At 40.1% G+C, this 13,444-nt stretch overlaps 1 protein-coding gene across 3 annotated transcripts in view; it reads left to right on the top strand.

Annotated features, from left to right (window-relative positions):
- The window catches only part of CRACR2A (calcium release activated channel regulator 2A), a 52,590-nt gene continuing 39,146 nt past the window's right edge, over positions 1 to 13,444 (top strand). The window contains exons 1-3 of one of the 3 annotated variants that reach the window (XM_032098864.1): positions 2 to 189; positions 5,459 to 5,571; positions 9,756 to 9,994. In XM_032098864.1, the coding sequence (XP_031954755.1) occupies positions 9,827 to 9,994 (168 nt within the window). In that variant the 5' untranslated portion in view covers positions 2 to 189; positions 5,459 to 5,571; positions 9,756 to 9,826. Of the gene's footprint in view, positions 190 to 5,458; positions 5,572 to 9,755; positions 9,995 to 13,444 lie in introns of all 3 variants that reach the window. The other 2 variants (XM_032098865.1, XM_032098862.1) reach the window with 2 other exon arrangements.

Raw genomic sequence — 13,444 nt, 5'->3', positions numbered from 1 at the left:
GGGAGGGAAGGAGAGAGGCCGGGCCGGCCGTCCCGCCCCTGGGGCCCAGCCCGCCTCGCCCGATTATGTCACCCGTGCTCAAAACAAAGTTAGCAAAGTGGGTTCAGCCTTTCCGCGGTCTCGCTTCCAGCCCGGGGAGCACCGGCCCGGCCAGCCCGAGGGGCCGGCGCCTGCGGGAGGCGGCGGCAGGTGAGTCGGGGCGGCACCGGGGCCCAGCCGGGGCAGGGGACGGCGAGGTCCGTGCGCAGCCGGCCCGTGCTCCCCGCGGAGCCGCCGCCGGGGAGGCACCCGCGGCCGCCGTTCCCTGCAGAGCCCCGGTGTCCCAAGGGAGCTTCCTCTGTCGCAAGCCGCGCTTCCTGAGCCGTGTCCGGAGGCACGGGGCCCGGCGGGGCTGGGCGGGCTCCGGGCAGCCGGCACGGAACGCGCCCTGTCCCCGAGGGGAGCGGCGGCCCGGCAGGGTGGCAGGGGCGGGGGGCCACGGGCTGCCCTCGACCCTCCCTCAGCTCGCTGCCAGGCTGGCAGGGGGCAGGGAAGGTGTCTGGGAGCGGCCGGGCCGGCAGCAGGCTGGTGCAGCCCCCGCAGCGCCGGCTGCGGCGCGAACGCCCGCACGGCGAGGGAGCCAACTCCGCCGTGGGGCCGGAGCTGGCGTGGGGAGCGACAGCTCAGAGCCGAGGCTGCGACTGTCGTGACTCCTCCCACACGCGGAATGTTTCCCAAAGGTGGTGCCCGAAAGTGCTGGTGACGGGGAGTCGTTGTGTTGGCACTCCCGCCGTGCCTCGTGTAGCTTCGTGCCGAGGCTGACAGACGCTGTCAGAGAGAAATCCCTGGATGGCCCGGCTACCTCAGGCGCTGCGCCGCTGGTTTTCGCTTCCCTGCAGCTACAGAAGATAATTGAGTTTGTGGCTGGTGACTGCCTTCAGGCCCACCAAGTACTTGTTGAAGAAGAAGGCAGTGCTGTTCCGGCTGGTTGTTAAAAATGATTCCTGTGTCCCCCTGCAATAGTTTGGTGTCTCTCTTACTCTGCTCTAGCATTTATGTGATATCTGATTTAATTTTCTGTCTTTCTTGATACTGAAGGCTTATGATGACTGTAAATGACAGTTATAAAAGAAATGTACTGCTACCAGGATAATAGATTTCTTAATATACACCAGTAGAACAGATTCTAACTGCATGTAGTGAAACGTGGGTAGTGTCACAATTGGGAGAATGGTGAAATCCCTCTGGAACGCTTCGACTAATTTAACATGCTCTTCTATTTTCTTAGTTGCAACTTTGTGGTTTTCAACAGTAGTTTTCAGCTTAGTTTCGCTTTTCTTTTTAGAATACGTGAATTATTCTGATGCATGAGTAAAAATTTATTGGATTTCTGGGGGTTGTTCTAAGAACTCTGGTCCCCATATTTGAGCTTCAGTAATTGTACAGATCAAAAGGGAACTATTACACCCAAAAGTACAAGAGTGAAAATTAAATGTTGATTTTCTCTAAACTAGATTCTCATCTTTCATGAAATCAAGAAAAGAAGTCAAAAGTCAGTGTCAGAAGTACAAAAAGGCAGATGTATTGCTGTGAATGGATTAAGTAGTAAATGAGATTTAGGGCAATAATAGTTTACAGTCTCATGGTCTGCCAGCTCTTGGAGACTTAAGTTCACTGCTGCTGAAATGAATGAGGTATGTTTGGTTCCTTGTGAGGTATCTCTGCCCCCACCTCTCTTATCTTGTGGTGGGCTAAAAGATAATGGTGAAACAAGTAGCAGAAATAACTGCACTAAAGAGCATCTGTCTACAAGCTTTGCTTGTGGTTTCTTCAGACCACAGGATGAATGTATTGCTTCAAATAGATCTCTCTTTTCCTCCCATTTCTATTCATTGATGAATGATATACTCTCATGATTTTGTAGATGAGTAAATGGTGGATAAACGGAGGAGTAAAGAGCATAGTGGTCTGCCCTGATTCCCTCTCCACCGTTTGTTAATTTGCAGTGTAAGTATATATGAACATATAGTTCTACATGTAAGGAGGGAGTAATACATATGTAGGGTTTCATTTCTTGTGTTGAAAAATGCAGATTTAGTCAGTTTAAGTTAAACCTGATGTAGAAACATAACTGATTGCACTGTTCATGACTTAATCCATGCAAAAGCACCAGGAAGTCTGTGTCTGATTGAAACTGAGATTAAAGATTTTGGACCCATCTTATTCCTTTGTCTCACAGAGGGGGTGTCGAGGAAACTGAAGGGTCTTGCTGGGGAACTTCCATTCATTGAAGAGCAGCATAAATGAAGGCAGAGACCCTGCACCATTGTAAGGATAACTTTCTGAGTAATTGGCTCTCAGAGGATGTGGAAGTTGTATCTCTACTCAAAAGCAGTAGTGAATTAAAATCCAATTAAGAATCTGTAATGATGCATTTTTAATTGTTTGCATTGCGAGACTTTTTTTTGTAGAACTGAACAGGATGAGGTACACCAAGCCTCCTAATCAAACACAGATAAGTGGATTTGTTTATATGTGTTTCCAAGGCCTTGGAAGTGAGCTGTGCAGAGCTGATAACATGAAGGTTATCTTGTTCTGCATATAGGAAAATATTACTCTTTTAGGATCATATTTTACCATTACTTTTTGCAGTAGAAAAACAGTGGACTAGCAAATTGAATATTCCTGTGCCTCACTGACGTGCTCTTGTCCCATAAAACCTGTCTCACTGACTCAAGCGAAGGTGTTTTCTAAGGGCAAGTTTGTAGTTTTAAAAATTCTGAAAGTTTTGAAGACAATAATTCGTGCCAACCCGGCTGCAAACCGAGTGCCAAATAACTAAGGAAACACTTGGAATATGCCTCTCTCCCTTCTAGTGGAATCTGCATTAACTTGGGTCCTCTAAGGTCCATGGCAGAGTAGACTGAAATTTTCCACTAACGTTTTTTCCATGAAAAATGAATTCTTATTTGAAGAGAATATTTAATTTGCATCTCAAAATCCTTTAACTTAGGTTGAAGATGTAACATTCCCTGAAAAACTAGAAATAGAGAGTGTATTTTAGACTTCAAGCCAAATTATTGTTGGTTTTCAGGCAGATAAAAGGTTTTGATTTTTTTCAGAAGTTACATTTTTAGCAAGGACTTTTGGAGGAGGCAGAATATTTCAAGCGGGGTTTTTTTTTTTGTGGAAATGGTGTATTTTAAAGATGTTCTTGTCAACCTGATTTCACCAGCCAAAAGTAGCTCCATTTAGCAGTGAGTCATTAGGAGAACCTGAAAGATAAGACAATTAAAAGGGGTATATAAGGTTTAACTTAAACTCTTTCCAGATCTTTACTTCAGGGTGAGGGGGTTTCCAGTGCAAATAATTTGTCTACAAATGGAACAGCTCATGTGAATTGGCAGTATCTCCTGCCAGAACGTCATGTTACACCACTTACTAATATAATGCTGTTATCAATATAGTTAATCACATTTAATTTCAGTACTTGGAACAATGCAACACAATAAATTGTGCTTAGAGGCATTTTCCAACATAAATGATTCTATGATTCTTTGCAGTCAGAGGGACTCAGGTCAGTTTTGACTTTGCTACATTTGGAATATGTTGCATATGTTGTAAGGTGCTCCTTCTTAACAATAGTTTTTACATCCCTGAATTAACAATTTATGTTTTAGAAAGAAGTCAGAATAATGGTAGAATAGCTCTACATGGTTCTGTAATAGTCCTAATACAAGTTCTGTAACTGGTGATGTTTGCCCAATTTACATGCAGATGTTTATATAAACTCGTGTTGCAGCCACAAATGTTAGCCAGAGTTTTAGCCCAAAATACATAACTGGCCAAACTGTATTTGTATGCAGTAATGATTTATTTGTAAATTACAGAGATAGAGACAGACTTTGTGAGGAAAACACACACTCAGATACACGCACACTTGTACCACCATCCTGCTTAGGTGTTGTGTAGGTCAGCAGAAGACACAAGGTTCTTGCAACCAGCATGCAGGCAAGGAACAAGAGGGAAGGAGAAGAGTTCTTCTTGGAATCAGTGTCCTTGAATAAGGAGGAAAGAGCAGAAGGAGGGAGAGGAGACAATGGGTCCTTAAACATGCAGACACTACAGGCAGGGTGCTCTCAGTTCTGATGATCTTGTGATTATTCCGCAACTTTGGTTTCCATGGTGAATGTTGCCCCTCAATTCAGTGTCCCTTTATAAGAAGTTTGCATTTCCAGGCAGTTCTTAGCTTTTGATTTCTTAAATACAATAAAAAGGAAGCATCCAAAGCAATGAAACAAGAGGAAAAGATGCATTTCTGCTAAAATCATGACTACTTAGAATAGCTTTACTTCTCAAGGAACCTAGCAGCACTTAGCAGGCCCATTTTAACTTCACCCTGTTGTTTCAGTATGGATCCCTAAGAACTGTTTAGATTAAGGCAATAAATATCCTATTAGTTGTTTTTCATCAGTGTTGAAGAGCAGGGTGGGCATAAATGAATATGCCTGCTTACTTTGGACATCTGAATTTTAATACATGGATAGTTTCGTTTACTGCTTCCATAGAGGCCAGCAAGAAGCCAGGCAGGAGACTTTTGTCTTCCTCTGGGGAAGGTGGCCTTTGGGAAAAGAAAATCTTCTTACAAGGCCAGTGAAAACTAGTTGCTTGGATGCAAATGTTAAAAATAAAAAAGCTTAATGAAGGCATGTTCACCAGTCAGAGTTGGTATTCTGCATCATAGTGCACAGAATTGACATCGTTTGTTTTTTCCCAACATTGGTATTTGTGGATTCCTCTAGGGACAAATGCCAAGTGGGGAGTAAGTGGTCTGTCCAAAGTCTTTGGCTACCTGTTTTGGAATCCTTAAGGCTGTCACTTTAAGCTTATTTTCTGTTTTTCTCCCATTTCACAGTTAATGTTGTTGAGACTTTGTTTCAGATACATAACCTGGATTTTTATCCTTCTTTAGCTTTAAGGGTTTGTTTTGGTTTTTTTCCTTAACTAGTAATCTTCTCAAGAAGAGAAATTTCATTTATGTGACTTTGATGTAGGTATAACACAATACCTTCTCCCAGGTCTTTTTCCTCCTTTATTTCTGCTGAGGTCCCTTACCTTGAAATAAATCGTAAGTAATTTTATGGAGACTTAAAACCTTGTTGTGGTGTAAATGAAGATTTAAGCTTGCAGATAACAAAGGAGGTGTTCCTAATGATTCCCTTACTCTTTAAAAGCTAATTGGGTCTGGCTGGAGAGCTTCTGTTAAGACTGAGTCTAAGCAGTCTATTAAGACTGATTCTGAACAGAATTTGGTTCTCCCACACATATCTACTGATAAGAAAAGAATTTCTACATAACTAAGTTTTTTCTTTTATAGACCAGTAGATGTAGGACTCCTCTGTTGTCTGCCTTTGCTACTCCCCTGAAATTATTTTCATGACACATTTCTTTCAGACTATCTTCTTGTGGTCCCTCCTAGGAACTCCAGCCTGCCTCAGCTCTCCCTCCAGAGTTAAGCTCCCCACATCCATTCCATGGTGTGCGATCTCCTAAGATGAAGAGTCATGAGAGATTGTGTACATCATGAGAGAGGTGATTGCAGGCTGTGTGGAGGAGTCCTTAATGATACATTTCATCACAAGCCTTTCTGACTTGGATGTTTTTACTTGAAAAGTCAAATCTGGAGGAGTGAAAGTCTCCCTTTGTTCATCCAGTTCTGTCTAGGTGTTGGTTAGGCCAAGCTTTATTATGCTTCCACGAGAGCTTAAAAGTTAATTGTCTTAGTCACGGTTGAGAAAAAACAGGTATTTTCTTGAGCACACAACTTTGTATCTCTGCTAGTTGTTTTCAGTGTGGGACCTGAATTTTTACATTTGACGGTCATTAAACCTTTTTATAAATGGATAGAAGTAACACTGAGGCCCACTGATCTACTCACCTTTCTCAAGGAATGATCATCTCTGCCGTTATTTGCAGATTTGTGTTTGGTCTGTCCTTCCATGATGGCAAAACTGCACTGCCCTTGCAGCCAGGGGTTCAGTGCTCCACCTTCTCTATCCTTGGGTGGGTTTTCATGTCTAGCTTTTCTGACGTTTGCTTGTTATGGATTGTATTATGTGCATAGGGAGCATTTTTCTCCAATCCTGTACCTAGAAAACTCCTGTGTACTTGAGGTTGGTTATTGTGCTCTTTGGTCTTAGCAGTCCCATTCCTCTGTCATTCCCTGTAGGTCCTGCTTTTTTTGATTCTTCCTTGATGGACCACTTGGCCTTAGTTAAGTTAAATAAACTATAACTTTTCAGTTTAAATTTAAAGGATTCTACAGCAGAGTTCACTGTCTAACTGGATGAACACTTGTTCAAAAGCAGGGCAGAGCAATAGGGAACAGAATGACTTCCTTCAGCAGGCTTGTGCCAGTGGAGAATATTTGTGGTGATACATTCTAGCTTTAGGAGCTTTTCAGCATAATGCTGAAAGATAACTAACTCTGACACTAGGTTATTTCTGAAGAGGTCCCTGTTCATGTGTCAGGCATACTACGCTGCAGCTGCGGGTCATTTTGACAAAGATAATTTGGTTGTAGGAAATAAATATTTCTTGTAGAAAAAGTATGCAATCTATTGTTTATTTTCTAGTGTCTGTAAAACGTGTTCTCTCTCACAACAGTGTTTTGTAGAAATCCAAGGTGACCTTGGTATTAAGTGAGCTTACTCTATTTTTCAGCTGGTGGTATGTTTTGAAGTGTGCTGCAGAAAATTTCTACCTGTAAACACATGCTAAGAAAAATATTTCTCTGAAACCTAAAAACTCAAGAGATATGAGGGCAGGAAAAACATCTCTCTAGGTTTTTAACTATCACAGTTAGGGAGACCGGGGATGTCACATGTCATGACTTGTGAAATTTGTGGTTCAACATTGCTCTGTACTTCTAGAGTTTGGTGATTTACAGTAGACATGACTGGAAATGATGAAAATATCATTTAGAATACTAACAGTGACCTACCTTTTGCAGATCCAGAATTTACCTCATGATTAATGGACAAAAACCTCATAAATCACACATCCTTGTTTAATATTTGGAGCTGTGCTTGTCTGCATCTGGTCATGATATGACCTATTTTGCATAGTGAAGTGTAGCTAAGAGAATGGAAAACAAAGGTCTTAAAAGAATTGATTTTGTAAGCCATTTGTTTTCTAAAGGAGATGGATGAGTGAATGGAACTACCTATGTTATTTAAAACTGGCCTTGAGGTAATTACAGTGCTGATTCAGTAATGTGGGACAAATTGCAGTTCTAATTTTTCATGTTATTACCAGCATTTGCAAAGTATCAGAACACTGTAGGAACTACGATGAACTCTATCAGCTTTAGAAGCTGCCATAAGGATTAAGAATTTTTGCAGATGCTCTAGTTTAATTTTCTGCTGTATTGAAGACACTCACTGTGTAGCAAGTTTTTATGATGTGTATAAAAGGTGGGGCAACTTATAAGAAGGTGAGGCTCTCATGATGCATGAAATTTCATTTTGTGGTATGGAAGTATTTAGAAAGCATGGTGATATTTGCTGAATTGTACTGTTTGCTAACTGCAAACAGCTTTATCGAAGTGTATATAGTGCCTTTTTGTTCAACCATTTTTAATCAGCTTTTGTATTTCTGTTCTTTCACTTGCAATTGGCTATCTATTCCTTGCATAATTTTTCTATTTTCTTAAGGAAGTCTAATGGACTGTGCAGAGGAAGGCACTAGCAGCACTTATTATCATGATTAGCTTGGCCTGCTCCTGCAGTTGTGGCCTTTTGAGAAATTGTTGAGATGTGAGAAAAAAAAAAAAAAAGAAAAAAAAAGGAAAAAAAAAAAAAAAAAAAAAAAAGAATCGAATACATTTTGAGTCCAGGTCAGATCTTGTCAAGACCATCTTTAGGCTGCACTTGTCCCATTGATTTTTGGTATTTTTAAACCTGTTTTTAAGTTAGTGTCATTGCTAAGGTGAAACTGATGGCCTGGTTTGTCACCTCATACACTGGTGTCAGTCAGGAGTGAGCTGTGTTGAAGTAAGTGAGGTTCAGGTGTGTAAAAGCAGTATGAAAGGAGAATTTCATGCAGACTATTATACCACTTTAGCCTGATTGTGGCTTTCCATCTGATCCACTTGTGGGTGGCTATATACAATGAGGGCAAAGATTCATCTGGCTTGTATACTGTTTTTGAGACTGTTATTAGAAACGTCATGGAAGGGATTAAGAAACAGGCCAATTACGGAGTGATCTTTTCCTTTGTGTATCTTCCCAGCTACTGAATGTTGGTCAGACTTTCAGAGCTAGAAATTTTCTTCATAAGAGAAAGAGATTACAGGTGTTCAGGTAGCTGTAATAGGCAAAAGCCCCTTGTTATGTGTGACCAGAATTCCCTGTGACAGCATTTTTTAGCCTTGTTAATTATCCAGGACTGCTGGCACAGGTGCTCTGGCAGGCTTTGGTGCCTCCTGGGGGTGTGGAGTGTGGCTTGCCCCAGCAGAGAGCTCGTGTTGGGTGCAGGTGTGGGCAGAAGCTGCATTCATATACCTGGTTTTGGGGTTTATAAGGCACCCCTGACTGGTGTACATTAAAATTCAAGCAAGACCCACTCTGAGGGAGGAGTTTCCTAAGGTGGAATGATACTGGGTTTTGACATCCCTTGGCTTCTCTCAGTGTTTTTCCTTCTCGTGCTTGTAATGTTCTTAGCAAGGATTCTGACAGCTAGGTTCTTTGGCTATATAGCCAAAACTCTTTCAGTTTTGGAAGGTATTTGAGCAACAGTCCTGGGATGATTGGAGTGATAAAAGAGAGGAGGGAGGGAGAGGAAACTTACCTATGTTTGCAGATTTTTGTCACATGGTTTCAGAGAGGTTGGGTGATTTGCTCACCAAAATCTTAGTTTGGTTTGAAGTCAGTGGCTATTTGCAGTGCATTTATACTTACATGTTACGTGGGAAGTCCAACTGTCTGGCCCATAGCTATCAGAGAAATCACTTTGTCATGGGAAGCTGTGTGAAATTCTTGGAAGATGCTGTATTCTAAGAGCGCCAGGTTTGAACTTAAGCATAGAGTAAAACAGGCTCTGGCTGAGCTGCTCTGTCTGTGCAATCAGAGTCTTTTCACCTCTAGAGGCTGCATAGACAAGCCAAAGGTCTTGTTTCCTCCTGTTCTACCTTCACACCCATGCAGTGCAGAGGCCTTTGCTCTGAAGACAACATATGTTTCAGATTTAAACAATTTTCACTGGCCTCTGTTGGAGTTGTTCCAGGTTGTGCCAGTCAGGCTATATTCTCTTATAATAGTCAAATGCCTTACAAAATTCTTTGTTCTGTTAAATATTTTCAGACAAATCTGTGTCTATGTTAGGTAGACCTACTTAGGTAAGCAGAACTAAAAATTCAAGATGAATATATGAAGTCAAATTGTAGTGACTTTATATTACTTTTGTCTTTACCTGTTCTTCTTGTGTTTTCTTGTTCATGTTGATTGATTGTCCATATTTCTTGTCAAACTGGCTGATTTTGCTCTGAGATTCCATTTCAGTGCTAATTTTGTCTTCTTGCTCCCTCAGACTTCCCCCTCCTTGTTCATCATCCCATTTGCAGTGTCTTAAGTGCAACCCATCAAGGGCAAGCATTTTCAAAAAGCTTTTTCTTCTTCTAAGATTTAGTGCCTAATTAAAGAGATGGTTGCTAAGAGATTGTGGAAACCATCATGAAGAGGGTCTGATTTGCTTTTCTCCTTACCTTCCATGCACAGGTTTCAGATCAGAGTTTATGGGTAAATGGGATAGCAGCATCCCAGGATATTCCTGAACTGAGATTGTAACCATGGACAGAATAAAAGGAGACTGCACCAGTCCTGTGCAACCAGGAGATGGAGAGAGGAGCAGGACTGGAGAACAAGACCCAGAACTAACTGTGCTGGGAAAAGCACAAGAGTTCTTTCAGATTTGTGATCTGGAAGGCAAAGGCTTCGTCACTTGTCAAGACATGCAGGTAAAATGAACTTGGTTATGTGAAATACACAATGGGAGAAGCTCCTAAAACCCTTAATGAGTTGAGACTGATTAATTTAGAGTTTAAAATGTTAACACCCTTCTCATAACTTTAAAGAGATAAGTGGGATTTAAAATAATATCTTTAAAGTCTTACATAAGGCTTGCATTTTTTCTCGCAGACAAAGCAACAAAAAAGTGGAAAATCAAAGTAAATTAAGTTTAAAACAATGCCCCAGGAATTTAATTCCATTCTTGTTGAAAACATCAAAACACCATTAAATTCATTACTTTGCGATTTGCCATGGCGTCAGGAGTGTATTCAGCCCACCAATTTCAACCTTTTTTTCAGCAAAATTGTATAAATAAAGTCTTTCACTGTGGCTTCACTGTCAGACAATGGTGAACTCAGCTGGATCACATATATATGTAGGAAGTATAGAGGAACAGTATTTTGAGCATTATTCAGTGTTTGCAGTAATCTTATGAAATTGTGCTTAATTGGTTTGAGGGGTCAAAATCAGATTTGCTGAATATGCTGATGAAAAAGAGCGACTATATATAATAAAATCCTTTGAAAATGTGATTGTTGCACATTGCAGAAGTGATAAGATGATTTGAATCATTATGTGGCAGAAAACAGGAATGTACTCATGCTTCACATGCAAAACATAAGTTGAGTTAATCCATTTTTACTTCTGTACTTATGGATGAAACAGAATTGGGGAGCAGGAGCAAAACAAATTCATTATGAACTACTGCCAAAGAAAGCATCTCATAGAAAACTTAGAAACTTTCCCTGTCCTCAGAAACAAAGATGTCTGTATGTATGAAAATACAGTTGAAACAGCTTTAACTACCTATTTTGGAAAAGCAAAAGTCTCCTAAGTAAACTGCTCAGTTTACTCGCTCTCAAGAGCTTTCTTTGCAGTTGTGTGTTGCTGAGTTTTCTGATGACCTCTGTTAATTATGCAAAGTTGAAAAAAGAGAGGAATGCAGATGCTTGCTGTGCTGTAGGCTTTGCCAGCCTACACTATCTTAATGAAGTAACTGAATGTGAAAAAACCAAATATATTGCCAGTGGTGGTTTTTGGTAAATACAAACCCACAGAGAATTTAATGGATTACAATTTTATAGTCTTTCTAAAAACTGAATGGTATATATTTTTACCGAATGGAAAACCCATATATTTATATGTATGTTTATGTATATAAAAAGTTTTAATACCTGTTTTTCGCAAGGAATGTAAAAATATTTGTTTCTGTTTGATTCTAGGTTTGTACTTAGAGTGCTGCTAAATTTATGCTTCAGGTTCTAAAGCAGATGCTGCAAAAGATGCAGTAGAAACAGAATTTCAAAGAACAAATAAAGTTCTATTTCATTCATCTATTTCATCATGAGTGTTTGTTTACTATATCTGAAAACTTCATATATATATGTAAGTGTATGTAAGTTCTTTAATACAGAAATAAAGGTGCTCAGGACATTTGAGATGATGTTTCTTTATACTTACTTTTATTTCCTGCACTTCTTGTGATGTTTACTCCCTATAGGAAAGACACAAATCAATAAAGTAAAAAAAAAATAATCCGTTTTTTCCTTAAAAGGTCCTAAGTGTTGATCGCTTTTGCGTTGTGCATTTGGTAGGTCTGTACTGCTTATCATTCCTGAAGCTTTGCTTCAAATATAGGATGCTAATGCTAAGCTTTTTAGTCTTTAGTCATGTAATACAGGGCATGATTTCAACAGAGAGTGCTAAGTATCTGAAATTCAATTAATCTCGATGGAAGAAATCTTACAGAGTTTTCTCTTGTGTCTACAATGTAGTAACTGTACTGAAGATTTACTCCTCCTCGATTATATGATATTGTTTATTGTGAGACTCTGTTAATAGTTGTTTTTTTAAAAAAATTTTCATTCCATTTCCAAATACTAAATGTACCCAATTTTCAAACCAACAAGAGATTTTCTGAAATGTCAAGAAAGCAAATTCTATGTGAGACTTGAGACCACAGTTTCATCTGTTGGTCCTTGAGGTTATAATGAATAATGAGAATTAGTGCTGTAAAATGTTTTGTTCTAATGTGCATAGCAGGATTGGGTTCAGATCTTCCTCTTAGCTATGGATTGGGTTCAGATCTTCCTCTTAGCTATTTGAGCTCTGTCCTTTTATTTAGCTGAGTAGAATCTTGGTATTTTGAGAGAATTAAGCATAGACGTCATGAAACCGCAGAACACATTTGGTGGCAGTGCAGATAGCTTCTTTTGAAACTGCAGTGGTATCTCTCTATATTTTTTATTTTGTTTTCTTTTCTTTTAAAGATTTTAGTAGCCTCATATTGAAAGGGTCTATGTATTTTTACAGTAAGTCTGAAATGAGCAAATAAACAAAAACACAGCTATGAGGCCAATAACGTTTTGCTTTCCTAGCCACAAATCATCTTAATTTTTTTATTAAGAAAAAAACCCAAGATGTTGGGAAAACATTCACTTGATCTTAGTAAGTGTGGCCCAGTTCATCAAAGTCTGTAAATTACCCAGAGGGAATTTAATGGAGCAAACTTTTGGTACGTTCCTCAGACTGTCCTAGATTTTCATGCTTTTTTTTTTTCAAGAAAATGCAAGTAATTGTGGTGTTTTCTACTGTAAATTTACTGTAATTCTGATCAGAATTTGGACGCTACATTAGAGCACTGCAGCTGTGGTTGGAGAAGCACATATTTGTCGGTCAGGTTTGCAGCAAGACCTGCAGGCCACTGCAATGGAATAGCAGGTCTGTGTTCATGGCAAGGTCAGACGAGTGCTCCTTCAGCACGTCCCAAAGATCTGGTGGTAAGAGTACAGTTTCTGTTTTTCTGAATGTAAAAAGAGAAATTGGTTTGAAGCACCTTCTCCCTCATCAGTGCAGTGGTGGCTGTAAGAATTTTACAGGAGAAGCTGATTTTAAAAAGTTTCCCTTTAGATCTTAGAGATTAAAATCCAGACTTTGGGAAGATGGGTGTGTTTAAGTAAGGAACTGAAGACAGGTGTATCACTGATGAAGTAAGTTCTTTAAACTGCGTCAAGTTTTCCAGGTTTTTTTGGAAGCAGGCAGCAATACACAACTAATCCTGCTCAGAAATCCCTTTGTGACTATTCCAGATAGTTGTGTGCTTTAGCAGCTCTGTTGCATTCCCTTCTCAGGACCACCTTGGAATTCCTTCTACCGCTTTCATTTAACTCATACAGTTCTTAAAGCATACCCTAAACCCTTCGTGGCAACCAGGAAACTCCTGGTTAATGTACTCAGCCAATTCTTACCTTGCCTATATGGCTTAACATGTTGAATAGTGGTTTCTGCTGTTTTGGATTGCAGAAGAAACCTTTTTTGGCCCTAAATCCCTCCCCCACAGTGGAAGAGATTAACACTTTTAATCTAATAAACTTCTTCAACCTACTAGCTTGCAGTTT

This window comes from Corvus moneduloides, chromosome 2 (assembly GCF_009650955.1).
Source record: "Corvus moneduloides isolate bCorMon1 chromosome 2, bCorMon1.pri, whole genome shotgun sequence".
Taxonomy (NCBI): domain Eukaryota; kingdom Metazoa; phylum Chordata; class Aves; order Passeriformes; family Corvidae; genus Corvus; species Corvus moneduloides.
This window is presented reverse-complemented; position numbering and strand designations above follow the sequence as displayed.